Here is a 26,027-nt window from a genome sequence, read left to right on the forward strand (position 1 = left end):
TATGTGCCTTGACCGTGGGCCTTAAGCAGACCGAGTAACCCGTTGCTCGAGCCAGTGACCTTGGGTCCAAGCTGGTGAACTTTGCTCAAACCAGATGAGCCCGCGCTCAAGCTGGTGACCTCGGGGTCTCGAACCTGGGTCTTCCGCATCCCAGTTCGATGCTCTATCCACTGCGCCACCGCCTGGTCAGGCTTTTTCCTGGAGTTTTGTTCCACTCTTTCATTTGACACATTTGTCTCCTTTTGGCAGCCTCACTGTGTTTGTTTGTATGAGTTAGGTACTGGTGCTACATCTTCCAGGCTTGGTAGAGTGGCCTCATGTAAGTATTCTGTAGGGTCCTGTGACACAGGCTTGCCCATCACCCAAGCTGGGTACTCGAGGTGCCTGCACCATATGGGCTGTGCACAGCTCTCCTCTTTGTAATTGAGGCTTGATTGCTGTTGTCACGTCAATGGAAAGGCTTTACCCCAAGGCCAATCAGCTGCAAGGGTGGCTGAAACCACTAGCCTCTAACCACTGTCCACCATGGTGGAGGAGCAGCCGTGCAGGTGCCCACTGATTCGCCCCTTAGGTGTGTTGCTTGTGCAGCTGGTTGGGTGGTTATGCTTCCAAGTGATCTGAAGTTGTCCACCTGGTGCACTGGCTCTGGGGCCTCCTGGGAGGTGCAGCTCAAGATCAGCCACCACCTGTGTTCTGCCCTTGGTCACCTGGCATGAGTTAGAAAGCAGTATGTAGATGGCTGCTACTTGTGCTGGGCTTGGCAGTGTCTAAGGGAGGCCAAGCTTTGAACCAAGGCCAGCTGCTGCTGGTGCTGGGCTGGTGTCACTTAGCGAGAAATACAGGGCATGCTGGGCCAGATGCTGCTTGTTTGAGAAATCTTAGAACAATCTGAAGCATCTGTATTCTTGAAAATGCCTTTATTGGCCTCCCCATGCCATGTAAGCGCCAAGAAGGAAAAGACTTTGCTTTAGTCACATGCTATATTCCCAGAGCCCAAGCAATACCTACCATATTTCAGGCGCTAAGTAAACAGTTATTGATTTAACAGGCAAGAGACATCAGTCATCATACTATTCACATAAGGACTTTTTTTCCCCCTGAAGTGAGAAGCGGGGAGGCAGAGAGACAGACTCCAGCATATGCCCAACCGGGATCCACCCGGCAAACCCACTAGGAGGCGATGCTCTGCTTATCTGGGGCATCGCTCTGTTGCAACCAGAGCCATTCTAGCGCCTGAGGCAGAGGCCATGGAGCCATCCTCAGCACCCAGGCCAACTCTGCTCCAATAGAGCCTTGGCTGCAGAAGGGGAATAGAGAGAGCTAGAGAAAGGAGAGGGGGAGGAGTGGGAGGGGGAATGGTGGAGAAGTAGATAGGCACTTCTCCTGTGTGCTGGGAATCGAACCCGGGACTTACACACGCCAGGCCAACGCTCTACCACTGAGCCAGGCGGCCAGGGCCTCACATAGGGACTTTTTGCCAGAAGGCGGAGGGGTACATCAAAAAATTTGATAATACACGCATGCGTACAATATCCAGGAAGTGTGTTAGGAGAAAGGGGAGGAGCATCGAGAAGACTCGCGGACAGAAGCGGTTGGAGTGCAAATGATGAGGCGAAGGGGGAAATGCTTGGTGCTGAGCGCGCGTGCGCACTGCGAGGTCTAGCCTGCCGCGGCGGTTTGAGGTGCCGGAAGGCTAGGCAGTAACTTCGCGCGTGCGCAATTTCCGCAGCAGGGGGCCGAGTCTGTGTGTTGGTAAGGCTCGACTCGCTAGGCGCGTGCGCAGTGCGGCGGCGGAGGGATTTGATACCGGTTCCACCTCTTGCCCCTGTCGGGAGCCGAAGCCGCGCGGGTTCCTGAGCAGCGCGGCCTGGTGCGCGCGCTGGGTAGGTGAGGGAAGCAGACTGACACGGACCCCGCTGGAGGCGAAGCTAGAGTGGTGGTACTGCTGCTAAGGGGTCGCTGTAGCCGACGCGAGCCCCTGGACCGTCGCCAGGTCGAGGAGGGCGCCGCGCGACGGGTGAGTGTGACTGACTGGCCCTACCTGGTGTGGGACTGCTACCCACAAGCCCCTGCGATGGGCTCCGCTCCCTTCCCCGGTGCCGGGCCCCCTGTCGCTGCACCCCCACAGCACCTTTCCATACCCCTTTCCCAGAGTGCTCTGGGCGCTTAGGACCGCTTCCCAAAGCCCTCCCGCGGTTCCTTACCCACAGGCCCTTGCGGCGTTGCCTTTTTTTCCCTCCATCTCAGCGGCGTTCTGGACCCTTACCCATAATTCTTTTCGCCTTTAGGGGCCTAGGTCTATTACCCACAAGCCTCTGGACTTAGGGTTTTGCTAATAATGACCTTCTGCTATTGAACGGAGACTTTCTGCGACCCTTGCCTTGCTCTCCACGGTATGGGACCTCCAGCCGTCACTCCTCTGGGTCTCCATTGATTTTCCCTGTGAACCCCCCAGAGAACCTGTCAACCCCACAGCACGGTGCTCAGGACTCTGAGACTTAACTACTTTTTTCCAGTATTTGTTTCCCCTGCAGGCTTTGCCCCGCCCTCACACAGCCTCTCCCAAGAATTTACTATTTTTTTTCTGTGACGGTAGATCACCGTGTGCCCTTACAGAACCTATTTTAATACTGAGACCTTGCTCCTATTTCCCTCTCTTTTGGGGAGTGAAGGGATTGTAGGGGCTTCGTCTCTACCAGCCCAGCCTAACATAAGGCTGGTTTGCTTTTGCTTTCAGATTTGGCAAGATGACTCAGTTCCTGCCGCCCAACCTTCTGGCCCTCTTTGCTCCCCGCGACCCCATCCCATACCTGCCACCCCTGGAGAAACTGCCACATGAAAAACATCACAATCAACCTTACTGTGGCATCGCGCCCTACATCCGAGAGTTTGAGGTGAGTTTACTGAGCAGACTTGAGTGTTTTGAGTTCTGGAGGTTTGGGGGGGGGATTCTGAATTTGGGGATCCAAGTTCTGGCCATTTTCTGGCTGTGTGATAAAGGCAGTTGACTTATTTTTTCTGGTCCTCAGTTTCCCTGTCTTAATGGAGTTGATAATATCTTCCTTGTAGGGTTTTTGGGAAAATTTGGTAACTAGTGTCGAGTATTTAGGCTCTGGAATCAGGTGGTTCTTGGCGCGTACACACCGTTTATTAGCTGTGTGGCTTTGGACAAGTGGGGTGTCCTCAGTGTGTTGATTTCTCCATTTATAGCAAGGGAAAATTAATATTTTCCTCAGAATGTTGACAGGGAATTAATTGCAAAATGTATGTTAGGAGGCCTAGCATTCAGCAAATGTTGACGTTTGTTATTGGATTTACCATTTTTGTTATTAATAGGGTGATGTTCATAAAGGGTTAGCACCGTGTGATAGGGTGCTTAATACCGTGGGCTTGAGAATTTCAGTTCTGCTCTTTCAGGATAAACAAATATACAGGTTAGGCTCCTGGACCTTATTATTTTCTTTTTTTGTAAAATTGAGATAACAACATCCACCTCTTAAGGTGCATCAGAGCACCCCCTAAGAAATGCTGGCCTGTAACCAGAAGTTGGAAGAGGAAAGTTCTGGCATGGGTTGGAAAGGACAGCTGGAGGTAGAGGAAGTCACAGAGGTTAAATTAGTAGAGCAATAATAGAAGATTGGCTTTTTTTTTTTTTTCGGAGACAGAGAGAGAGAGGGATAGACAGGGACAAACAGAAACGGAGAGATGAGAAGCATCAATCGTTAGTTTTTTGTTGCGCGTTGTGATACCTTAGTTGTTCATTGATTGCTTTCTCACATGTACCTTGACCGCGGGCCTTCAGCATAACCCCTTGTTTGAGCCAGTGACCTTGGGTCCAAGCTGGTGAGCTTTTGCTCAAACCAGATGAGCCTGCTCTCAAGCTGGCAACCTCAGGGTCTCGAACCTGGGTCCTCGGCATCCCAGTCCGACGCTCTATCCACTTTGCCACCGCCTGGTCAGGCGAGATTGGCTTTTTTTTTTTTTTTTTTTTTTTTTAAGATTGGCTTTTTATAGGATTTGCCACCCTTAGTGAACCGGTACTTGGGGAATGTTACTAGCTAGTTAAACTAATTTAATGGCTGCAGGCCTGCGGCACCCTTTGGTGATACGGTCACGTGCCAGTTATTTAATGAGTGGTTGGAGAGACCTGCCCTGGCCCCCAGACAGTGTCCAGTTGTCTGCTCCTGAGCACTGGACTGTTGGGTCTTTACTTAAGGCCTGGTCCCAGTTCTGATCTATGATAAAGGACAGATCCATTGTAGATTGAGGCTTTCGATAAACACAAAAGGGTTATTTATTTATTTATTTTTCTAGCATTTAAAAAATTTTTTTAGCCAGACCTGTGGTGGTGCAGTGGGTATAATCATTGACCTGGAACGCTCAGGCTGCCGGTTCAAAACCCCAGGCTTGCCTGGTCAAGGCACATATGGTTTTTTGTTCTTTTTTTTTTTATAAGATTTTTTATTTATTCATTATAGAGAGGAGAGAGAGAGAGAGAGAAGGGGGGAGGAGCAGGAAGCATCAACTCCCATATGTGCCTTGACCAGGCAAGCCCAGGGTTTTGAACCGGCAACCTCAGCGTTTCCAGGTTGATGCTTTATCCACTGTGCCACCACAGGTCAGACTGGTCAATGCACATATGGGAATTGATGCTTTCTGCTCCTCCCCCTTCTCTCTCTCTCGGCCTCTCTCTCTGTCCCCTCTCTCTAAAATGAATAAATAAAATCTTTAAAAAAATTTTTTTTAATCCTTTTAATTGTACAAATGTTGATGTTTATCAGGCGTCTCCAAACTGTGGTCCCCTGAGGCCATTTATCCGGCCCCCCGCCGCACTTCCGGAAGGGGCACTCTTTCATTGGTGATCAGTGAGAGGAGCACTGTACGTGGCGGCCCTCCAGTGGTCTGAGGTACAGTGAACTGGCCCCCTGTGTAAAAAGTTTGGGGACCTCTGATGTATATTCTTGTGCCTCCTGACCATCAGAGTACGATTTATTTATTTTATGTTTTTTTGGTTTTTTTTTTTCTGAAGTTGGAAACGGGGAGGCAGTCAGACAGACTCCCTCATGCGCCCGACCGGGATCCACCTGGCACGCCCACCAGGGGGGCGATGCTCTATTGCAACCAGAGCCATTCTAGCGCCTGAGGCAGAGGCCACAGAGCCATCTTCAGTGCCCGGGCCAACCTTGCTCCAATGGAGCCTTGGCTGCGGGAGGGGAAGAGAGAGACAGAGAGGAAGGAGAGGGGGAGGGGTGGAGAAGCAGATGGGCGCTTCTCCTGTGTGGCCTGGCCGGAATCGAACCCGGGACTCCTGCACGCCAGGCCGACGCTCTACCACTGAGCCAACCAGCCAGGGCTCGATTTATTTATTTTAAAAATGTGTAAGGCAACATTAAAAAAAGACAAATGTATGTTCTTCTTGTTTCTGTAAATTGATTATCAAACAAACATGATTTTTTTTTTTTTTTTGTATTTTTCTGAAGTTGGAAATGGGGAGGCAGTCAGACTTCCGCATGTGCCCGACCAGGATCCACCCGGCATGCCCACCAGGGGGCGATGCTCTGCCCCTCTGGGGCATTGCTCTGTTGCAACCAGAGCCATTCTAGCGCCTGAGGCAGAGGCCATAGAGCCATTCACAGTGCCCGGGCCAGCTTTGCTCCATTGGAGCCTTGGCTGCGGGAGGGGAAGAGAGAGAAAGAGAGGAGGGAGAGGGGGAGGGATGGAGAAGCAGATGGGCGCTTCTGCTGTGTGCCCTGGCCGGGATTCGAACCCGGGACTCCTGCACACCAGGCTGACGCTCTACCACTGAGCCAACCGGCCAGGGCCAGACATGATTTTAAGTTAATAAAACTGGCCTCACTTGTGGTGGCGCAGTGGCTCAAGCGTCGACCTGGAATGCTGAGGTCACCAGTTTGAAAGAAACTTTGGGCTTGCCTGGTCAAGGCATATATGGGAGTTAAGGCTTCCTGCTCCTCCTTCCCTGTGTCTATCTTCTATAAAATGAATAAATAAAAATAATTTTAAGTTAATAAAACTGTACTGATCTAATTTCATATTTTAAAAAACTCACTCCTGGGGGTCAGCGAGCATGAAAAGAACTCACTACTCATAGGGTTAATTGATTTTAGAGAGAAAAGAAGGGAGAGACAGAAATATCCATCTGCTTCTGTATGTACCCTGACAAGTGATCGAACCTGCAACCTTGCCACATTGAGTCAATGTTCTAACCAGTGGAGTGATCTGGCTAGGACTTTTTCTAGCCTTTTTAAAAAAGATTTGGCGCAGTGGATAGAGCGTTGGACTGGGATGCATGGACCCAGGTTCGAGACTCCGAGGTCGCCAGCTTGAGCACGGGCTCATCTGGTTTGAGCAAAGCTCACCAGCTTGGACTCAAGGTCACTGGCTCGAGCAAGTGGTTACTCAGTCTGTTGAAGGCCCTTGGTCAAGGCACATATGAGAAAGCAATCAATGAACAACTAAGGTGTTGCAGCGAAAAACTGATGATTGATGCTTCTCATCTCTCTCTGTTCCTGTCTGTCCCTATCTATCCCTCTCTCTGACTCTGTAAAAAAAAAGATTTTATTTACTTATTTTACAGAGAGAGGAGAAAAAGGGACGGGAAGTAAGAAGTATCAATTCATAGTTGTTTTAGTTTAGTTGTTCATTGCTTGCTTGTTGCTCATTTTATGTGCCTTGACACGGCAAGCCCAGAGTTTTGAACTGGCAGACTCAGAATTCTAGGTTGATGCTCTATCCCAGGGGTCGGGAACCTTTTTGGCTGAGAGTCATGAACGCCACATATTTTAAAATGTAATTTCGTGAGAGCCATACAGTGACCCGTGTACATTACGCATTATCCAATAAAAATTTGGTGTTGTCCACCTTCAACCATGAACTTGAGCGGTAGGAAATGAATGGATTGTAATACATGAGAATGTTTTATGCCTGACCAGGCGGTGGCGCAGTGGATAGAGTGTTGGACTAGGATGCAGAGGATCCAGGTTTGAGACCCCAAGATCCCTGGCTTGAGCAAGGGGTTCCTCTGTCTGCTGAAGGCCCACGGTCAAGGCATATATGAGAAAGCAATCAATGAACAACTAAGATCTCGCAACGAAAAACTGATGATTGATGCTTCTCATCTCTCTCTGTTCCTGTCTGTCTGTCCCTCTCTATCCCTCTCTGACTCTCTCTCTGTCCCTGTAAAAAAAAGAGAAAAAAAAGAGAATGTTTTATATTTTTAACATTTTTTTATTATTATTAAAGGTTTGTCTGTAAGCCAGATGCAGCCATCAAAAGAACTACATCTGGCTTGTGAACCGTAGGTTCCTGACCCCTGCTCTATCCACTGCGCCACTGGCCAGGCTTATTTTTCTAGCTTTTCTTTTTTTTTTTTTTTTTTAATTTTAAATTATTTATTTATTTATTTTTTTACAGGGACAGAGAGAGAGTCAGATAGAGGGGTAGATAGGGACAGACAGACAGGAACGGAGAGAGATAAGAAGCATCAATCATCAGTTTTTCGTTGCGACACCGTAGTTGTTCATTGATTGCTTTCTCATATGTGCCATGACCGCGGGCCTTCAGCAGATCGAGTAACCCCCCCGCTCGAGCCAGCGACCTTGAGTCCATGCTAGTGAGCTTTTTTGCTCAAGCCAGATGAGCCCACACTCAAGCTGGCTATCCTGGGGTCTCGAACCTGGGTCCTTCCGCATCCCAGTCCGACGCTCTATCCACTGCGCCATCGCCTGGTCAGGCGCTTTTTTTTTTTTTTTTTAAGTGAAGAGGGGAGATACATTCCCACATGTGCCCCCAGCAGGATCCATTTGGCAACCTGGTCAGGCTGATGCAAATCAACTGGGCTATCCTCATGCCCCGGGCTGAACTTGAACCAATCAATGGCTACGAGAGGGGGAGAGGCAGGGAAGAGAAGCAGATGGTCATTTCTCATGTGTGCCCTGATCGGGGATTGAACCTGGGATGTACATACACTGGGCCTATGTTCTATTCACTGAGCCAACCGGCCAGGGACTAGCATTTTCAAAGAATACAAAATAGGAAGTTAAAAAATATTTGTTAAGTTCTATGGGTATAAAAACAACTCAGATTGCTGTAGAGTTTCTGAATACTACTTACTCCTGAGTTCTGTACTTCTTTTGTCACAGAGCAGTGACTGTGTGGATAGCATTGGTCCATGGACCACCCTTTGATCCATGCCACTCCCACACCTCCACTGGCCTGGCAACTGTCGTTGGTTGCTTGCTTGCTTCCGTATGAGGAGAGAGTGTGAATGCATGGCTGAGGTGCTTATTATTTTCTGGATGGGTGTCCCTTGTCATTTCCCCCAGTCCCTCCCACTTTGTCTCTTCTCTTCTTGTTCCCAGGACCCTCGAGATGCCCCTCCCCCAACACGAGCAGAAACTCGGGAGGAACGCATGGAGAGGAAGGTATGTAATTTTGCCTTCTGTGTCTTTTTTTGCCCCTTTCTCCGGGGTGTTCCTTGACATCAGGCACTTCTATCTGTATTCAGTTGTCCACCTTTCTCCTGACAGAGACGGGAAAAAATTGAGCGGCGACAGCAGGAAGTGGAGACAGAGCTAAAAATGTGTAAGTTTCTTTTCCTTTTCATATCTCTTCTCTGTCAAACCCTTTTGTGTTTCTCTCCTTCAGGTCAACCTCAGAACCCTCTTTCAGGAAAGTGGGGTTGTTAGTTCACTTCTTAGTCCCCACTGTTTGTCAAGCACTGTGTTTGTTTTGGGCACTTAAGCGGGAGAGTGTGGAGTAAGGGCTGGAAGGAAGGGAGAGCCCTGGGCTCTCGGCCTTAATACTGCAGGGGAGTTCCCTTGGGAAACTGCCGCAGTTCTTTGGGTCTCACAGGCCAAGTCAGTGAAGTAGTCCTGGCTCCACCTGAGCTCCTTGACCCTTGGGCTGGGGATAGCCCATACCTTCTAGGTTCTGGAACTGGAGCAGGTACAGGTAAATAGTAGCCTTTAAACAGGTTTCACAACCTCAGATGGCTCTTTGTTAGAGTTCACCACCCCTGAGGCGCTGCTGAGTCACTTCATTCCATCCTTATTCCCTGGAGGGTCCTCTGGGTGCTTCTGCAAATGTCTGATACCTAAATATCTGGGTGTCCAGCTGAGAGCTCTCTGAGTCCTGGCTCTCACTGCCCCTGCCTTCGTGTCCTTTCTCTGAGGCTGCAAAGGCATCCCAGACTCAGTGTCCAGACCACAATCAGGATTTCCCCTCCCAACCTACCTGGTCGTCTTTGGATATTTACTCTCCTGAGACAGGGTCATCCAGATTTGCAAGACCTCAGTTCCTGATACCCAGTTTGTTTTTTTGTTTTGTTTTTTACAGAGACAGAGAGTCAGAGAGAGGGATAGACAGGGACAGACAGGAATGGAGAGATGAGAAGCATCAATCATTAGTTTTTCGTTGAGCATTGCGACACCTTAGTTGTTCATTGACTGTTTTCTCATATGTGCCTTGACCGCGGGCCTTCAGCAGACTGAGTAACCCCTTGCTCGAGACAGCGACCTTGGGTCCAAGCTGGTGGGCTTTATGCTCAAACCAGATAAGCCTCCGTTCAAGCTGGCGACCTTGGGGTCTCGAACCTGGGTCCTTCTGCATTCCAGTCCGACGCTCTATCCACTGCGCCACCATCTGGTCAGGCTGGATATTTTTTTAAGTACAACTCTGAGTGTACCTTTTTTGCTAACACTGTCCATTTCCTCAGCATAAAGACCAGAAGCCCTTGTTCACTGCTCTAGGTCATTGTGCTCCATGCTTCCCACCCCTCCTGCTCTAGCCACACTGGCTTCTTTTCATGCCTCATCTTTGCCAGATGGTCTCATGTCTTTGAGCTTTTGCCCGGGCTGTTTCTCTAGTCTCAGTGATACTTTGGTTTAGGTGTAACAGCCCTTATCTCAGTTCAGCAGTTACTCTTTGGGGAAGTTTTTGTTTTGATTTTCTTGCTCAGGTAGGTTGAGTCCCCTTATACACTGAAAGCCCCGGGTTCCGCTGCAGGTTGGTCACTTTGATATGCAGGGGGACTCACTCATAAGTATCTGTCTCTACACTCAGTTTCTAGGAGGGCAGGTGTCACATGAGATTTGCTCACTTGTTTTCCCAGCTCCTGTGGGACATGGCACACAGAACTATTGGCAGCAGTTAACTTGGGGAGTCCAGGTTTGCGGCCAGGGCACAGGTGTGGTAGTCTGACCCATGTGAGTTGGGTGTGTGTGTGTGTGTTTTGTGGCCGAGTCAGATAGAGGGAGAGATGAGAAACATCAATTCTTTGTTGCGGCTCTTTAGTTGTTCATTGATTGATTTCTCATATGTGCCTTGACCGTGGGCCTTCAGACCGAGTAACCCCTTGCTCGAGCCAGCGACCTTGGGCTCAAGCTGGTGAGCTTTTGCTCAAACCAGATGAGCCCTCGCTCAAGCTGGCGACCTCAGGGTCTCGAACTTGGGTCTTCTGCATCCCAGTACAAAGCTCTATCCACTGCGCCACCGCCCGGTCAGGCTGTAAGTCTTTATTAGAAACTAAAGTGGTATGTCAGATACTCTGGTGGGATGGTCTAGAGCTGAAATCAGTGTGCTGTGTGTAGATAACTAAAGTTGGTTCATAGGGATTCATTATACTGTTCTCTACTTCTCAATTGTTTGAAGTTTTCCATAATAGACAGAGAATGTAGAGTGAGTCAAGTACAGTGGGGTTTTTATGTCCCTGAGAACTACAGAGGCTTGCTGTGCGTTGTTGCAATTACAGCTACCATGTGCCTTCCTAAGCATTTGATCTATGTCATGTTATTGACTTGTCATAACTCCCAAGAGCAGCAGGGGTTATTACTTCTAGGCTTTTTAATTTATTGATTGACTGTAGAGAGGGAGAGACAGAAACATCAATGTGTTCCTGTATGTGCCCTAACTGCGGATCAAACCCGCAACCTTTGCATATCAGAATGATGCTTCAACCAACCAAGCTATCTGGCCAGGGCTCTTTGGTTGATTTACTTTTTATTTTTTATTAATTGATTTTAGAAAGAGGACAGAGAGAAAGGTGGGCAGAGGGGTAGGGTGGGAAGCATCAATTCGTAGTTGCTTCTCATATGTGCCTTGCCCTGGTAAAACCAGGGATTTGAACTGACAACCTGAGCATTCTAGGTCAATGCTCTATCCACTGCACCCCCACAGGCCAGGCTCTTTGGTTTGTCTTGTATGTGCCCTGACCAGAGATAGAACTGGCAGCCCTGACACATCCAGCTGATGCTCTAACAAGCTGAGCCAACAGGTTATGGCTACTCCTGGATGGATGGATGGGTGGATGGATTGTGAGAGGAGAGATAGATCCCGACATGCGCCCCGACCGCTTGGATCCACCTGGCAAGCCCCATCTGAGGCTGATGCTTGAATTGGTTGAGCTGTCCTCAGCACCCACCCAGGGCCATAATCAAACCAGTCAAGCCATTGGCTGCGAGAGGGGAAGAGAAGCAGATGGTTGCTTCTCCTATGTGCCCTGACTGGGGATTGAACCCAGGACGTCCACATGCTGGGCTGATGCTCTATCCACTGAGCAAATCGTCCAGAGCCTGTTTTTATTTATTTATTTTTTATTTAGAAATTAAATTGAATGGGGTGACATTGATCAATAAGAGTACATTGGTTTCAGGTGAACATCTATAGCATTTTTTTAAAGGTTTTATTTTTTTTTATTTTTATTTATTTATTTTTTACAGTGACAGAGAGAGAGTCAGAGAGAGGTATAGACAGGGACAGACAGACAGGAATGGAGAGATGAGAAGCATCAATCTTTAGTTTTTCCTTGCGTGTTGCAACACGTTAGTTGTTCATTGATGGCTTTCTCATATGTGCCTTGACTGTGGGCCTTCAGCAGACCGAGTAACCCCTTGCTTGAGCCAGCAACCTTGGGTCCAAGCTGGTGAGCTTTTTGCTCAAACCAGATGAGCTCTCGCTCAAGCTGGCGACCTCGGGGCCTCGAACCTGGGTCCTCGGCATCCCAGTCCGACGCTCTGTCCACTGCGCCACCACCTGGTCAGGCTTTTTTTTTTTTTAAACCTCTTTTTTTTTTTTTTTTTGCATTTTTCTGAAGCTGGAAACAGGGAGAGACAGTCAGACAGACTCCCGCATGCGCCCGACCGGGATCCACCCGGCACGCCCACCAGGGGCAGGCGACGCTCTGCCCACCAGGGGGCGATGCTCTGCCCATCCTGGGCGTCGCCATGTTGCGACCAGAGCCACTCTAGCGCCTGAGGCAGAGGCCACAGAGCCATCCCCAGCACCCGGGCCATATTTACTCCAATGGAGCCTTGGCTGCAGGAGGGGAAGAGAGAGACAGAGAAGAAGGCGCAGCGGAGGGGCGGAGAAGCAAATGGGCGCTTCTCCTGTGTGCCCTGGCCGGGAATCGAACCCGGGTCCTCCGCACGCTAGGCCGACGTAAACCTCTTTTTTTAAAGATTTTATTTATTCATTTTTTTAGAGAAGGGGGGAGAGAGAGGAGGGGGAGGAGCAGGAAGCATCAACTCACATATGTGCCTTGACTGGGCAAGTCCAGGGTTTCGAACCGCCGACCTTAGCATTCCGGTCGAGGCTTTATCCACTGTGCCACTGCAAGTCAGGCACATCTATAGCATTTGAACTGTTGATTGTATTGTGTGCCCATCACCCAGAGTCAAGTCATTTTTCATTACTGTATATTTGTCCCTCTTTACTCCCTTCCCCCTACTCTTGTTTTTTTTTAAAGATTTTATTTATTGATTTTAGAAAGAAGAGGGTAGGGAGCAGGAAGCATGAACTCATAGTAATTGCTTCTCATATGTGCCTTGACTGGGCAAGACCAGGGTTTCAAACCAGCGACCTCAGCACTCTGGGTGGAAACTTGATCTACTACACCACTACAAGTCAGGCCCTACCCTTGTTTTTAAAATGAAGAAAGTGGGCCCTGGCCGGTTGGCTCAGTGGTAGAGCGTCAGCCTGGCGTGCGGAAGTCCCGGGTTTGATTTCCGGCCAGGGCACACAGGAGAAGCACCCATCTGCTTCTCCACCCTTCCCCTTCTCCTTCCTCTCTGTCTCTCTCTTCCCCTCACGCAGCCGAGGCTCCATTGGAGCAAAGATGGCCCGGGCGCTGAGGATGGCTCTGTGGCCTCTGCCTCAGGCGCTAGAATGGCTCTGGATGCAACAGAGCAACGCCCCAGAGGGGCAGAGCATCACCCCCTTGTGGGCATGCCAGGTGGATCCCGGTCGGGCACATGCGGGAGTCTGTCTGACTGCCTCCCCGTTTCCAGCTTTGGAAAAATGAAAAAAAAAAAAAAAAGATAAAAAAAAATTTATGAAACCAAGAGCTGGCCCAGTTGAGCTGGTTGTCTGGGGCAGGGGAGCAAAACTGACAAAAATCAGAAATGAGAGAAAAGTTATAACAGACACCCCAGAAATACACAGGCACACTATAAGGTCACGGTGTCACCTAACTCGATGACCTAGAAGGAAATGCAGAAACCTTAGTTCATCAAATATGGCACCTCACCCTCCACAGTTTGCCACCATAGACAGTTCTCTGTGTTTTGTGGTGGGTGCTGTAACCGCTCTCTCATCTATGGGTGTTTTTTGTTTTTGTTTTTGTTTTATAGAGACAGAGTCAGAGCGGGGAATAGATAGGGATGGACAGACAGACAGGAACGGAGAGAGATGAGAAGCATCAATCATTAGTTTTTCGTTGCGACATCTTAGTCCATTGATTGCTTTCTCATATGTGCCTTTACCGGGGCTACAGCAGACTGAGTAACCCCTTGCTCGAGCCAGCGACCTTGGGTCCAAGCTTGTGAGCTTTGCTCAAACCAGCTTTGCCCGCGCTCAAGCTGGTGACCTCGTGGTCTCAAACCTGGGTCCTCCGCATCCCAGTGTGATGCTCTATCCACTGCGCCACCGCCTGGTCAGGCTTGGCTGTGCTAGCTTTTAAATTTAGTCATCCTCCTGGACCTCTTGGGTATGCTAGAACTGCAGGCTCATGTGCTTGCCTGGGTAGTTCCCCCTTCCTGCTGCCTGTCAGGAAGCTCTTAGCTCTTTGCTGCTTGGCCTTCATTTACTTCCCCAGCAGCAATCACTGGTTCCATGGAAGTGTTCCTGTCATAGCTTTTAGACCATCTCCTGCCTGGTGTTGGCAAGGTGGATTTCCTTTTGCTGCTATAACACCTTCACTTGGGTCCAGTGTCATCTCAGAAAGGCCTTTTCCTGACCTTCCCAGTAAAACTCTTCATCTCTGTAATAATCTGAAAGAACTCAATGACTTTTTTTTTTAAGAGACAGGAAGGGAGAGAGATGAGAAGCATCAATTCTTCGTTGCAGCTCCTTCGTTGTTCGTTGATCGCTTTCTCATATGTGCCTTGACCGGGGGCTACAGCCAAGCCAGTGACCACTTGCTCAAGCCAGCGACCTTGGGCTCAAGCTGGTGAGCCTTGCTCAAACCAGATGAGCCCACACTCAAGCTGACAACCTCAGAGTTTCGAACCTGGGTCCTCTGCGTCCCAGTCCAGTGCTCTATCCACTGCATCACTGCTTGGTCAGGCTTGGTGATTTTTGTATTGCCCTGGTTTACTGTCAGCCTCAATCCATTAGTGTATGAGCTACAAGAAGGCAGGGAGCTTTTCTTTTCTCTTTTGACTCCTCTACACCTAGGACAGTTCCAGACCCATTCAAGTTCTTAACAGATATGTGTTGGATGAATGGATGAGAGTGACCCAGTGCAGACTGAGAGCTCTGAGCACACGGAATTGCAACCCAGAGGTATGGGGTATGGTGAGGAAATGAGGGGATCAGGCATAGAGAGGTGTGGGGTTTTTTTTAGAGTTTATTTATTGACTTTTAGAGAGAGAGAAAGACAGGGGAAAGAGCAGAAAACATCAACTCTTAGTTGCTTCTCATTATGTGCCTTGACTGGGCAAGCCCAGGGCTTGGAACTGGTGACCTCAGCATTCCATATCGACACCTTATCCACTGCACCACCACAGGTCAGCCTGGAGTTGTTTCCAAAGACTACTGTCAATTTCAGGTAGTTTGTCCCTTCAGTTTGGGCAAGGGCTTCCTTTTCAGACATTCTCTAAAGTCATCTGGAACTTAGTTTGTGTCTGCAGCCAAACCCTCTCACCAGAAACAGATCTTTGACTTTATTTCTCTGGCTTCTTGCAACATCCAAACCACCCTGAGCAGCTCATGCTCCAGGGTCGGCATGGGGGCCTGCTAGTGAGAATGCCTGGGCTTAGGCTGGGCTGTCAAGTCATGCTTGGTCTCTGCTCCTCTGCTTCCCCTCTCCTGTGCCTCGGGTTTGTTTTGTTTCCATCTGTACAATGATGATAATCCTCCCAGGCTTGACCCATCACAATCACCTGTGCAGTTGGTTTTGTAATAGGTTCTGGCTCTTGTCTGTGGAGATTGTTTTTCCTTCATTATGGTAGTAAGGCTGTGAGGTAGATTTTGCCTCTTGTGAGCTCCATTAGCAACCTTGGGCTCTTCTCTGAGACCACAGGGCTTTGAGAAGAAAGCACGGCCTGGGCTCTCCTACACTCCACTCCCAGCAAGAATGTTTATCTCAGGTTTCCCGAGGGCTGTAGTTTTGGGCTGTGCCAGTGGGTGGCAGTGTGGCCCTACAGTAAGGGAGGAAGCTTGGCCTCTTCAATGATGCCTAGTCAAGTTTAGTTACTCACAGTTGGGAAGGATGTGGTCTTAGGGCAGGGGTCCCCAAACTTTTTACACAGGGGGCCAGTTCACTGTCCTTCAGGACGTTGGAGGGCCGGACTATAAAAAAAACTATGAACAAATCCCTATGCACACTGCACAAATCTTATTTTAAAGTAAAAAGACAAAATGGGAGCAAATACATTATTTAAAATAAAGAACAAGTAAATTTAAATCAACAAACTGACCAGTATTTCAATGGGAACTATGCTCCTCTCACTGACCACCAATGAAAGAGGTGCCCCTTCCGGAAGTGAGGCGGGGGCCGGATAAATGGACTCAGGGGGCCGCATGTAGCCCGCGGGCCGTAGTTTGGGGACCCCTGCCTTAGGGTATATAGATCTGAGATGGCAGTTAGGCCCACCCCCATCCTGTCAGCCTGAAGTCAGCCTTATCCTCTCCCGCTTCTGCCTAAATCAGCCACTTGGGCAAAGGCTTCTGTGCTTCAAGGAAACCAGGGTTCAGAAGGACATGCCAAGGTCTCCAGGTCACCAACAGTTTTCTTCCAAGTAATGGGCATCTCTGCCCATCTGTCTGTATCTGTCTTGTTACATAAGGCTGCTGATAACTTTTACTTACAAATTTTCTTCTTCCTGCACAGGGGACCCTCACAATGATGCCAATGCTCAGGGTGATGCCTTCAAGACTCTCTTTGTCGCTAGAGTGGTGAGTCCCAAGTCCTGAGGCCCCAAAGGAGGCTGGAACCCAGGCTGCTGAGGGCTTGGGTATGGGACAAAGGATAATAGGCTGGGGACCGGGAATGTCCTGAAGGATCAGCTTTGAGACAGCTCACTTCTCCTACTTACCCCCATATTTCTCTCCTTGTAGAACTATGATACAACAGAATCCAAGCTCCGGAGAGAGTTTGAAGTGTATGGACCCATCAAAAGAGTGAGTGGACTGGGGCAGGGGTATTTGAATTGGGGAAAATGGAGGCAGCGAGGGCACTGGCTCCCAGCCCCGAGGATGCAGTACCTCATTTCACATGGCTGACTTTGGGTAGAAGAAAATTTAAGACATGACGACTACTTGTTCGTTGACAGCAGGGGTGGCCTAGTTACAAATTTACTGTTTGTAAAGAATGTGTTATGGTGTCCAGCCAGGCCCATTTGTTTAATTTTTAAGTGAGAGAAGGGGAGATAGACAGACTCCTGTATATACCCCAACCGGGATCTCCCCAGCAACCCCTGTCCTAGGCTGATGCTTGCAATCAAACTATTTTTAGCACCTAAGCCAGAGGCTCCACAGAGCCATCCTTAGTGCCCTGGACCAACATGCTCAACTCAATCGAGCCATGGCTGCAGGAGGAGAAGAGGGAGAGAGAGAATAGGGAAGGAGAGAAGAAGCAGATGGTTCCTTCTGTGTGCCCTGACCAGGAATCAAACCAGGACATCCACACACGGGGTTGATGCTGTACCACTGAGCCAGCCGGCCAGGGGCTCTTCATTTAATTTAAATGTCACTTAATTACTCTGGGCCGTAGTGAGGGGTTGAGGTCATCATGCACTTAAATTCCTAAGCCCAGCACTGTTAGAACATCAGTCACTTTCAGCTACTGAAGGACAGAGACATGGTCTGAGGCATCTGTCTTGGGAGTCACCAAACCTAGAGCCTGGCACATACCCTGTGTGATTGATGGAATGAGATTTCCCTATGCCACAACTAACCCCCCCACCCCCACCCCCTGCCCTCAGATACACATGGTCTACAGTAAGAGGTCAGGAAAGCCCCGAGGTTATGCTTTCATCGAGTATGAACACGAGCGAGATATGCACTGTGAGTACCTCCCATCTGAGCCTGGCCCTCTGACCCTCTCTTTGCTGCCCCAGTCCCTTCCTGTCGTCTGTCCCTGCCTCCCATCCTGCCAAACCTGACAATTAGCAATGTCTCTTCTCCGTTTCTGATATATCTTTTTTTTTTTTACGTGTTTTTTAAAAAACAAAAATCAAAATCCCCTACAACGTGTGTGTGTGTGTGTGTATGTGTGTGAACCCAGGGAGGTAAGTGTCACACGTTGAACCTCAGGGGCAAGGAGGGAACTGGGTGCGGGCTGGGGCCAGCTGGAGGTGGGGGGGAGGGGTCGGATTTCGGGGAACTTCTCCCCACTTCCCCCACCGGAGTTGGGGGCAACTAGGTTGGAATGAGGACTGACCTTTGAATCAGCCTTCTCTTCCCTCCAGCCAAGCTGGGGCTGGGCCACCCGACCCTCTGCCTCCCCATCCCTGGCCCCCCACCCTGTTTCTCATCCGGCAGTGGGCTGGTAGGCGTGTTCAGCGCCCACCCCCACAACTCCAAAGCCCCCTTTGAGGCTGCAGCAGCATCCACATGGGCAGGGATGGGTGGGTGGGGGTGGGCATGGCTGCGGCGTGTCCAGGGGCCGCCATATTAATTGACTGTTCTTATTGTCACTGCAGCCACCACGCAGCTGGCTTGCAGCTGATGCTTACGCTCCCCTTACAACACCTCAGTGTATGGTTGGTATAAGGGTTTGTATCATGGGTAAGATCACTCAGCACCGCACACCAGTCCAGTTTAGCCAGGCAGCTCAGGAGCAGCGAGGCGTCCCTTCTCCCATCCCCAGTGTCCCTCTCAGCCTCCCTGCACCCAGAACCTTTTCCTTGTTTGGGTGCCCTTTGTCCCTCCTGATCCCTGATCCGTATGCTGATCCCAGGAGGGGAAGGATGAACCCTGATGGGAGAGGCAGCTGGCCTGTCCAGTTGGGCTCCATCCCATCCAGCTTACCTGGCTTCATAACGTCAGAGACAAGGTGGTAGGAATATTGAAGAAGGGGTGCATTAGGGCCAGGGCTCCATGTGGAACCCTAAACCCTTCACTCCTTGTCCCTCTGCCTTTTGTGGGGTTATCACTGTGGTGGCCTGGGAGAATCTTTTTGGTTGCTAGATTTGGGGTGCTCTCCCCCATACCTGTCTGCCTTATCATGGTTGAGGCCTCTCGAGGGGCCGTGGTGCCCAGCCGCTCTCCAGAGTGCATGGAATTAGGGATTGGGGCTGGGAGGGATCAAGTGACAGGCTGCAAACAGCTGAAGGTGTTGTAGATTTTACTTAAGACCATTCCACTGTCTAGAGACCTAAAGAAAGGGAGAGAGAGAGAGAAGCCTAGAAGTACACACGTCAAATGTTTTCTTTGCTGTTACTCGGGTTGGGCCTCTTCTGGGATTTGGGACACTGAACCAGAGCAGGGTTCCTTTTCTTGACTGTTCCCAGTCCTTAAAATTCCTTCCCTGACTACCCTCCTCTGGGTTCAGGGGCCAAGCGGCCCCTTCTCAGATCATGGGCAGCACTCCATCTCCTGGACCCCTGAGGCTGTCCCCATGTGTGCCAGCCTTTGGGCTGAAGCAGGTGGTGGGAGGGAGTGTGGAGTTTGAGGTGGAAGAGCCATTCCATGTGCTGAGGGGGCGGGGCGTGTGCCTAGTCTACCCGGACTTCATGGGGAAAAGGTGAGGGCGGCAGGCTTGCTAAGGCCTCCCTAGCCTTCTTTGTAAATATAAGCGGAGTAGGCCCAGGGCTTCCCAGCTCCCAGACTTGATTTTATTCCTCATCCCCTTTTTTCAAGGCCTCTGTGAGGTTTCTTTGGGGTCCACCACTTCCCTCTGCCTGTCTCCAGGTGGTGCAGGAGATGTGGTTCTTCTCCCTCTCCACACTTCCCTAGAGCCCCTCGTTTCCCTGCCCCGTAGCTTTAGCTGACCTCATGGTGGTGGGTGTGGGGTTGGTGCGCGTGCTCAGGTAAGCTTGGGGGCTCCAGGTAAGCGGTCCCGTGTCCCCCCCCCGGGAAGCCCGCCTCCTCGCCAGGCCCCCAGGAGTTGCCGAGCCCCCCCCATCCCGCTCGGTTTGGACACCCGCAAGGCCGGCATCGGTAAATGGCACCTTTTTCTCTTCATCTGGTTGTTATTTGGGGGGGAGCGGGCTGGGGCGGGGCAGGGAATTGTGGTTGGTTGAGGACAACCCCCTAGGCCAGGGCTGGGGGTGGGAAACGGACTTTTTTTGGCCTTCCCTACAGCCCCCTGTAAGACAGGCCAGGGGACTGGGCTTGCCCTTCACTGTGCCCTGCCCGAGAGCAGGATCGTGCCTCCCTGCATCTCCTCCTCCACTCCCCGTCTTTCTGAAACGCGCAGGCTGGGGTTGGCCACCCAGCATTTGATGAGCTGAGGGTGTGGAGGGAGAGATGGGGTAGAGCCCGGGGTTGGGTGGCAGAGTCAGTCGTCTCAGGTAAGGCAGGAATTGTCAGTAGCACCGCACGTCTCCCATGCCTCCCTCCACTTTCCCTCTGTCCCGCCTGCGGTACAGGGCCCCTCCAGGCCCCTGGGAGCACCATAACCTGCCTCTGCTCCCTACCATCTCCTAAAGATTTCTCCCATCCCTTCTGGTTCATTTTCTGTTCTGATGTCTGTTCCCTCCACACTCACCACCCGCCCCCCAAAAATCGGTGTGAACTGGGGTGCGGAGTGGCCCGGATGGGCCTCGGCCTCCATCATGATGTGTTAGGGTGCATGCCTGGGGTTGTGGAGGAGCCCTCCACCACAGCAGGGTCCAGCCTTCAGTTAACCTTCAGTTTCTTTGCAGCGACTTTGGCCGCCTTGGTGGGAGGGGGCTGCTCTGTCATTTGGGAATAGGAGGGGCCTGGGAGATGGCATCTGGGGGTGGTCATGCCACTACCCCCCATGATTGGGGGGTGATAAGGAAGCAGGCTCTGAGATGGAGCAGGCCCCTCCCTGGTTTGGGAGAAGGTTGGTCTGGCTGTAGTTGCCTGGCTGTCTGGTGGGCATGTGAGTGTGAGTGCGAGTGTCTCGATGGAGGCATATGGGGCTGGGGTTGCTGCAGAGCTGGGCCCTGTCCTGACTAGAGGACCCTCTGGGGACTCCTCCCCAACCCCTCCCCACATCTGTTGCAGCCGCTTACAAGCATGCAGATGGCAAGAAGATTGACGGTAGGAGAGTCCTTGTGGATGTGGAGAGGGGCCGGACTGTGAAGGGCTGGAGGCCCCGGCGGCTAGGTGAGCGCATCCTGCCCGCACTGGGCTCTGAGGCTTGTGTGCTCGGTGGCTTCATTCTTACCTCTTTCTTCTGCACCCTTTCTGCTTTCTGTCTTCTCTCCCTTGTTCGTCCTGGCTACTTACATCCTCCTCCCTCTCCAGTGTGTCCTCTTCCATCACCCTCGTAGTGCTGGTGTCTGTTCTCATCCTGAGTTACTGAGAAGGAAGAGAAATGGGGCCTGGAGAGGCCAGTATGACACCAGATGTCAGCTTGCTAGTTACCAGTTGGTGGCTTTTCCTTCTTTATGTCTCAGTTTCCTCATCCTGGAAAGTGGGAACAATCTTGGAGTTCAGGAGTTCACTGAGCCCAGCTCAGATGCCCAGTTTGGCAAGTGGCATATGGTGGGCCTGGTAAATGTCACTGTCTCATCATCCACTGACTCCGCTTGCTTGTTGTTCGTTCATTGATTCATTGATTTAGTAAACGCCAATTAGGTCACCAGCTGTGTATCAGGCTTCTCTAGTCAGGAGCAAGACGTACATAGACAGCTTCTGCCCCTCACAGTCTGTCTCTAATCGTCATTCACCATCTCATTTGAGGTCAATTTGTTTGTATGATCAAAAGTACATTTGAGCTTTCTGAAGTATAAAAGGGTCTCCTCACTACAGAATCCTGAGTGTCTTTTGGAACCCAGAGACTTATGGTGCCAATGGCCCTCAGGAGGGCCTGGTAGCCAGATCTGAAAGCTGTCAAGAGCTTCTTCTGGCACATGTGTAACTTGCTTCTGCCTTGTCCGCTGCCGATGTAGACTGGTCGTTTCGGCGTTTTCCCACCCTGGCCCGCTTGACACTCAGTCCGGAATGAATCTGCACTTTGGGGTGGGTGGGTCTGATTGGCTCAGCAGTCGACCTGGATCTGGGGCTGAGGTCCTGCCATCCAGAGAAGCCTGTTGAGGACTGACTGCTGTGAGGGTGAGTGACAGCTCTCAGAGAAGATGGCCTTTCCTGGGTAGACACCCAGAGTGGGTCCGGTGCCGTCTGCCCTCACTCCTACCTCCCAACCCTCTGTTCTCACTCGACTTGCCTGGGCTGGTAGGCCACACACTCACCTGCTGCGTCTCTGAACATAATAGGTCTTACTCTGGTTTCTCTGGGTGTGGTGGCTTCTTCAGAAACTGCTGTTTTCTGCTGTGCAGCAATCCTGGAATCTGGGAATCTTTTAGCTTGGTTGACATTCAGACTTTCTGATGGTGGTACCCGGTATATCCTGACCCGATATGTGTGTAAAAATGCATACAGGCCAGGTGGTGGCGCAGTGGATAGAGCATCGGACTGGGATGCGGAAGGACCCAGGTTCGAGACCTTGAGGTCGCCAGCTTGAGCGCGGGCTCATCTGGCTTGAGCAAAGAGCTCACCAGCTTGGACCCAAGGTCGCTGGCTCCAGCAGGGGGTTACTTGGTCTGCTGAAGGCCCACGGTCAAGGCACATGTGAGAAAGCAATCAATGAACAACTAAGAAGTCGCAACGCGCAAAGAGAAACTGATGATTGATGCTTCTCATCTCTCTCTGTTCCTGTCTGTCTGTCCCTGTCTATCTCTGCCTCTGTAAAAAAACAACAAAAAAAACAGGCCTGACCAGGTGGTGGCGCAGTGGATAGAGCGTCGAACTGGGATGCGGAGGACCCAGGTTTGAGACCCAGAGGTCGCCAGCTTGAGCCCGGGCTCATCTGGTTTGAGCAAAAAGCCCACCAGCTTGAACCCAAGGTCGCTGGCTCCAGCAAGGGGTTACTCAGTCTACTGAAGGCCGCGGTCAAGGCACATATGAGAAAGCAATCAGTGAACAACTAAGGTGTTGCAACGCGCAATGAAAAACTAATGATTGATGTTTCTCATCCCTCTCTGTTCCTGTCTGTCTGTCCCTGTCTATCCCTCTCTCTCTCTCTCTGTCTCTGTAAAAAAAAAAAAAAAAAGTGCATACAGTCCTGGCCAGGTTGCTCAATTGGTTGAAGTGTCATCCAGTACACAAAGGGTGGTGGGTTCAGTCCCTGGTCGGGGCACATACAGGAAGGAGTCAACCACTGAGTGTGTGGATGGGTGGAACAGCAGGTCGATGTTGTTCTTTCTCTCTCCCTTTCTCTTTAAAATCAATAAATTAAAAAATACATATTTTTCCATGCATACAACCCAAACAAGTTCTATGAGGCAGTAGTTGTCCTTTCTATGCATAGTACATACTAGTACTTTATACTGTATTCTGTTATTTTTTTCTTTGGGTTTTTTTTTTTTCCCAGAGACAGAGAGAGAGAGGGATAGACAGGGACAGACAGGAACGGAGAGAGATGAGAAGCATCAATCATTAGTTTTTCATTGTGACATCTTAGTTGTTCATTGATTGCTTTCTCATATGTGCCTTGACTGGGGCTACAGCAGACCGAGTAACCCCTTGCTCGAGCCAGTGACCTTGGGTCCAAGCTGGTGAGCTTTGCTCAAACCAGATGGGTCCGCTCTCAAGCTGGCGACCTCGGGGTCTCGAACCTGGGTCCTCGGCATCCCAGTCCGATGCTCTATCCACTGTGCCACCATCTGGTCAGGCTTACTGGCTTTTTAATGTACCGGTTGCAACCCAACAAATTGATGATGTGATCCACTGCTGGGTTGGGACCTGGAAATGGAAAGCTACCTACTCTGCCCCATAGCTGTGACGGACTGGGCATCTGGTCAGCCGGCTGTCTCTGAATATCTCTGATAGCCAAGCAGCCTCAGTCCTTTAATCACCCTTGCTGCTAAGGCATCCTTCCCATGGAGCTCCAGCTCCTCACGAAGTTTTCTTCCGGCAGTGAGCCATGGGAGAGTACATGGAGGTAGCTGGGAGTCATGTCCGAACTCTGCCCCTTCCTTGCCATGTAACCATGGGCAGGTGGCTTCATCTGAGTTTATTTTCCCATCTAAAGAATGAGACTGCCGACTGCCTGTTGGGTTTGTTCAGTCATTTAGTTGACTACTGCACGCACCTTTATGTCCTGCGTGCTGCTCCACCTGATGGTGAGCAAAGCCAAACCTAGTCTTGGCTCTTCTGTGGGTGAGGCAGGTGGTCATCAGCTCACATGCCTGTATACAGTTTGAAATCACAGTTGAAGTTCTGAGAAGGAAATGTGTTGGGTCTGTGAGGATATGTGGAAATAGAGTGCAGAACAGCATAGTCTGGAAAGTCAGGGACGGCTTTTTTTTTTTAGATTTTTATTTATTTATTTTTATTAGAAAGATAGATGACAGAGAGATAGAGAGGCAAGAGATAGAACAGGGGGAGGAGCAGGAAGCATCAACTCCCATATGTGCCTTGACCAGGCAAGCCCGGGGTTTCGAACCATCCACCTCAGCATTCCAGGTCCATGCTTTATCCACTGCACCACCACAAGTTAGGCAAGGATGGCTTTCTGAGGAACGGTGTTTAGGCTGACGTGTGATGGGTGAGGAGTCAATGAGACGGAGGAGGGGACTCCAGGGAACGAGGTGAATGAGCCCCCAAACTGGGGCAGGAGATGGAGAGTATGAGATTGGAAAAAATGCTTCGAACATAAAGAGAAAGATGGGCAGGGCCCGCCCACAGGCACTGGGTGCCACCGGAGGGGGAGCTAAACTGTTGGCAATGGGAAGCCTTTGAAGGCTCTGAGGCAGGTTAGGTTCTCAATTAGAAGGATCACTGTGGCTCTGGGTTTCGGTTTCGGTTTGGGTTTGGGTGAGGGTGACTTGAAGGGAGGGTTTGATGGAACACTGTGTACCTTACACAGTGGTTAAGAACATGAGTTTTGGAGCCTAATTACAGGTGTTTCCCAGCTAGCGCTTTGTGGAAGTCATCTAATCTCTAAAGCACATTGGCAGGTTAGGAGAGGGCTGACAAGTGCCCTCACAGTACTTGGTCTCATAGACACCAACAGAGATGTCTGTTCCTGTGCTCTTCGATGCTTGTTTCCCGTTTATACCTGAACGGGCTGACCCTCTGTCCCTCTGCCCACCTTCAGGAGGTGGCCTCGGTGGTACCAGAAGAGGTGGGGCTGATGTCAACATCCGGCATTCTGGCCGGGATGACACCTCCCGCTATGATGAGAGGTAAGATCGGGCAGCTGGTTTCCTGGGAAGGGGGGTGGTCATGTGGGGGAGCTCTGCTGCACACCTCTGCCCCCCTCATCCAGGCCGGGCCCCTCCCCACTTCCCCACAGAGACCGGGACCGGGACCGCGAGCGGGAGCGTAGGGAGAGAAGTCGCGAGCGAGACAAGGAACGAGAACGGCGACGCTCCCGCTCTCGGGACCGGCGGCGGCGCTCCCGAAGTCGCGACAAGGATGAGCGCCGGCGCTCCAGGGAGCGTAGCAAGGACAAGGACCGGGAACGGAAGCGGCGAAGCAGCCGAAGTCGTGAGCGGGCACGACGGGAGCGGGAGCGCAAGGAGGAGCTGCGTGGTGGCGGAGGTGGCGGCGACATGGCAGAGCCCTCTGAGGCTGGGGACGCGCCTCCTGACGACGGGCCTCCGGGGGAGCTGGGGCCAGATGGCCCTGATGGCCCGGAGGAGAAGGGCCGGGATCGTGACCGGGAACGACGTCGGAGCCACCGGAGCGAACGGGATCGGCGCCGGGACCGAGACCGAGACCGGGATCGCGAGCACAAGCGGGGGGAGCGGGGTGGCGAACGGGGCAGGGACGAGGCCCGGGGTGGGGGTGGGGGTGGCCAGGACAACGGGCTGGAGGGTCTGGGCAATGACGGCCGAGGCATGTACATGGAGTCGGAAGGAGGCGACGGGTATCTTGCTCCAGAGAACGGGTATTTGATGGAGGCCGCACCAGAGTGAAGAGGCCTCACATGTTTGGACGTGTTCCTACCCGCCCTGTTGCTGTTATCCTCTACCCCCCAACCTTGACCACCACCTAAGTTTGCCATCCAAGAAGAGTAGGAGTCTCCTTATTTGTTCTGGTTCCTTGGATTTAAAAATAAAATTAATTTCGTGTTAATGGGCCACCTTGGTTTCTTCACTGCTCCAGTGTCTTCCCCAGAAGGCTGTCACCTGACTTGCTAACCCGATTCTGGCTTGTGTTTTTGAGCTTCGTGACCGGAGGCTGGGGGTGCCTGGCATACCAATCGGTTTAAAATGGGCTAGGGAAGTGCTCTGTAAAGGTCCTTGATCCCGCCTGACCAGGCGGTGGCGCAGTGGATAGAGCGTTGGACTGGGATGCAGAGGACTCAAGTTTGAGACCCGGAGGTTGCCAATGTGAGCGCAGGTTCATCTGGTTTGAGCAAAAGCCCA

General features: G+C 51.1%; 1 protein-coding gene across 2 annotated transcripts; it reads left to right on the plus strand.

The window, feature by feature from the left end:
• The first annotated feature begins 1,689 nt into the window (after window positions 1-1,689).
• SNRNP70 (small nuclear ribonucleoprotein U1 subunit 70) lies at window positions 1,690-25,734 on the plus strand. 2 transcript variants are annotated; one of them, XM_066373946.1, is made up of 10 exons: window positions 1,690-2,017; window positions 2,738-2,894; window positions 8,379-8,441; window positions 8,547-8,601; window positions 16,346-16,410; window positions 16,573-16,635; window positions 17,439-17,520; window positions 20,653-20,754; window positions 24,752-24,839; window positions 24,950-25,734. In XM_066373946.1, exons 2-10 carry the CDS (start codon window positions 2,748-2,750, stop codon window positions 25,572-25,574), a joined length of 1,290 nt encoding a protein of 429 aa, XP_066230043.1. In that variant the 5' UTR covers window positions 1,690-2,017; window positions 2,738-2,747; the 3' UTR covers window positions 25,575-25,734. The 2 variants fall into 2 exon arrangements, with proteins under 2 accessions (XP_066230043.1, XP_066230042.1); XM_066373945.1 differs by having other exon boundaries at window positions 1,697-2,017; window positions 24,923-25,734.
• The last annotated feature ends 293 nt before the right edge of the window (window positions 25,735-26,027 follow it).

The sequence above is a fragment of the Saccopteryx leptura genome, chromosome 3 (assembly GCF_036850995.1).
Source record: "Saccopteryx leptura isolate mSacLep1 chromosome 3, mSacLep1_pri_phased_curated, whole genome shotgun sequence".
Classification (NCBI taxonomy): Eukaryota; Metazoa; Chordata; class Mammalia; order Chiroptera; family Emballonuridae; genus Saccopteryx; species Saccopteryx leptura.

Coding starts and splice junctions, on each gene's coding strand:
- SNRNP70 (XM_066373945.1), top strand. CDS start 2,748: ATGACTCAGTTCCTGCCGCCCAACCTTCTGGCCCTCTTTGCTCCCCGC. Junction 8,602..16,345: donor GGAGACAGAGCTAAAAATGT/GTAAGTTTCTTT, acceptor CTTCCTGCACAG/GGGACCCTCACAATGATGCC. Junction 17,521..20,652: donor ACACGAGCGAGATATGCACT/GTGAGTACCTCC, acceptor CATCTGTTGCAG/CCGCTTACAAGCATGCAGAT.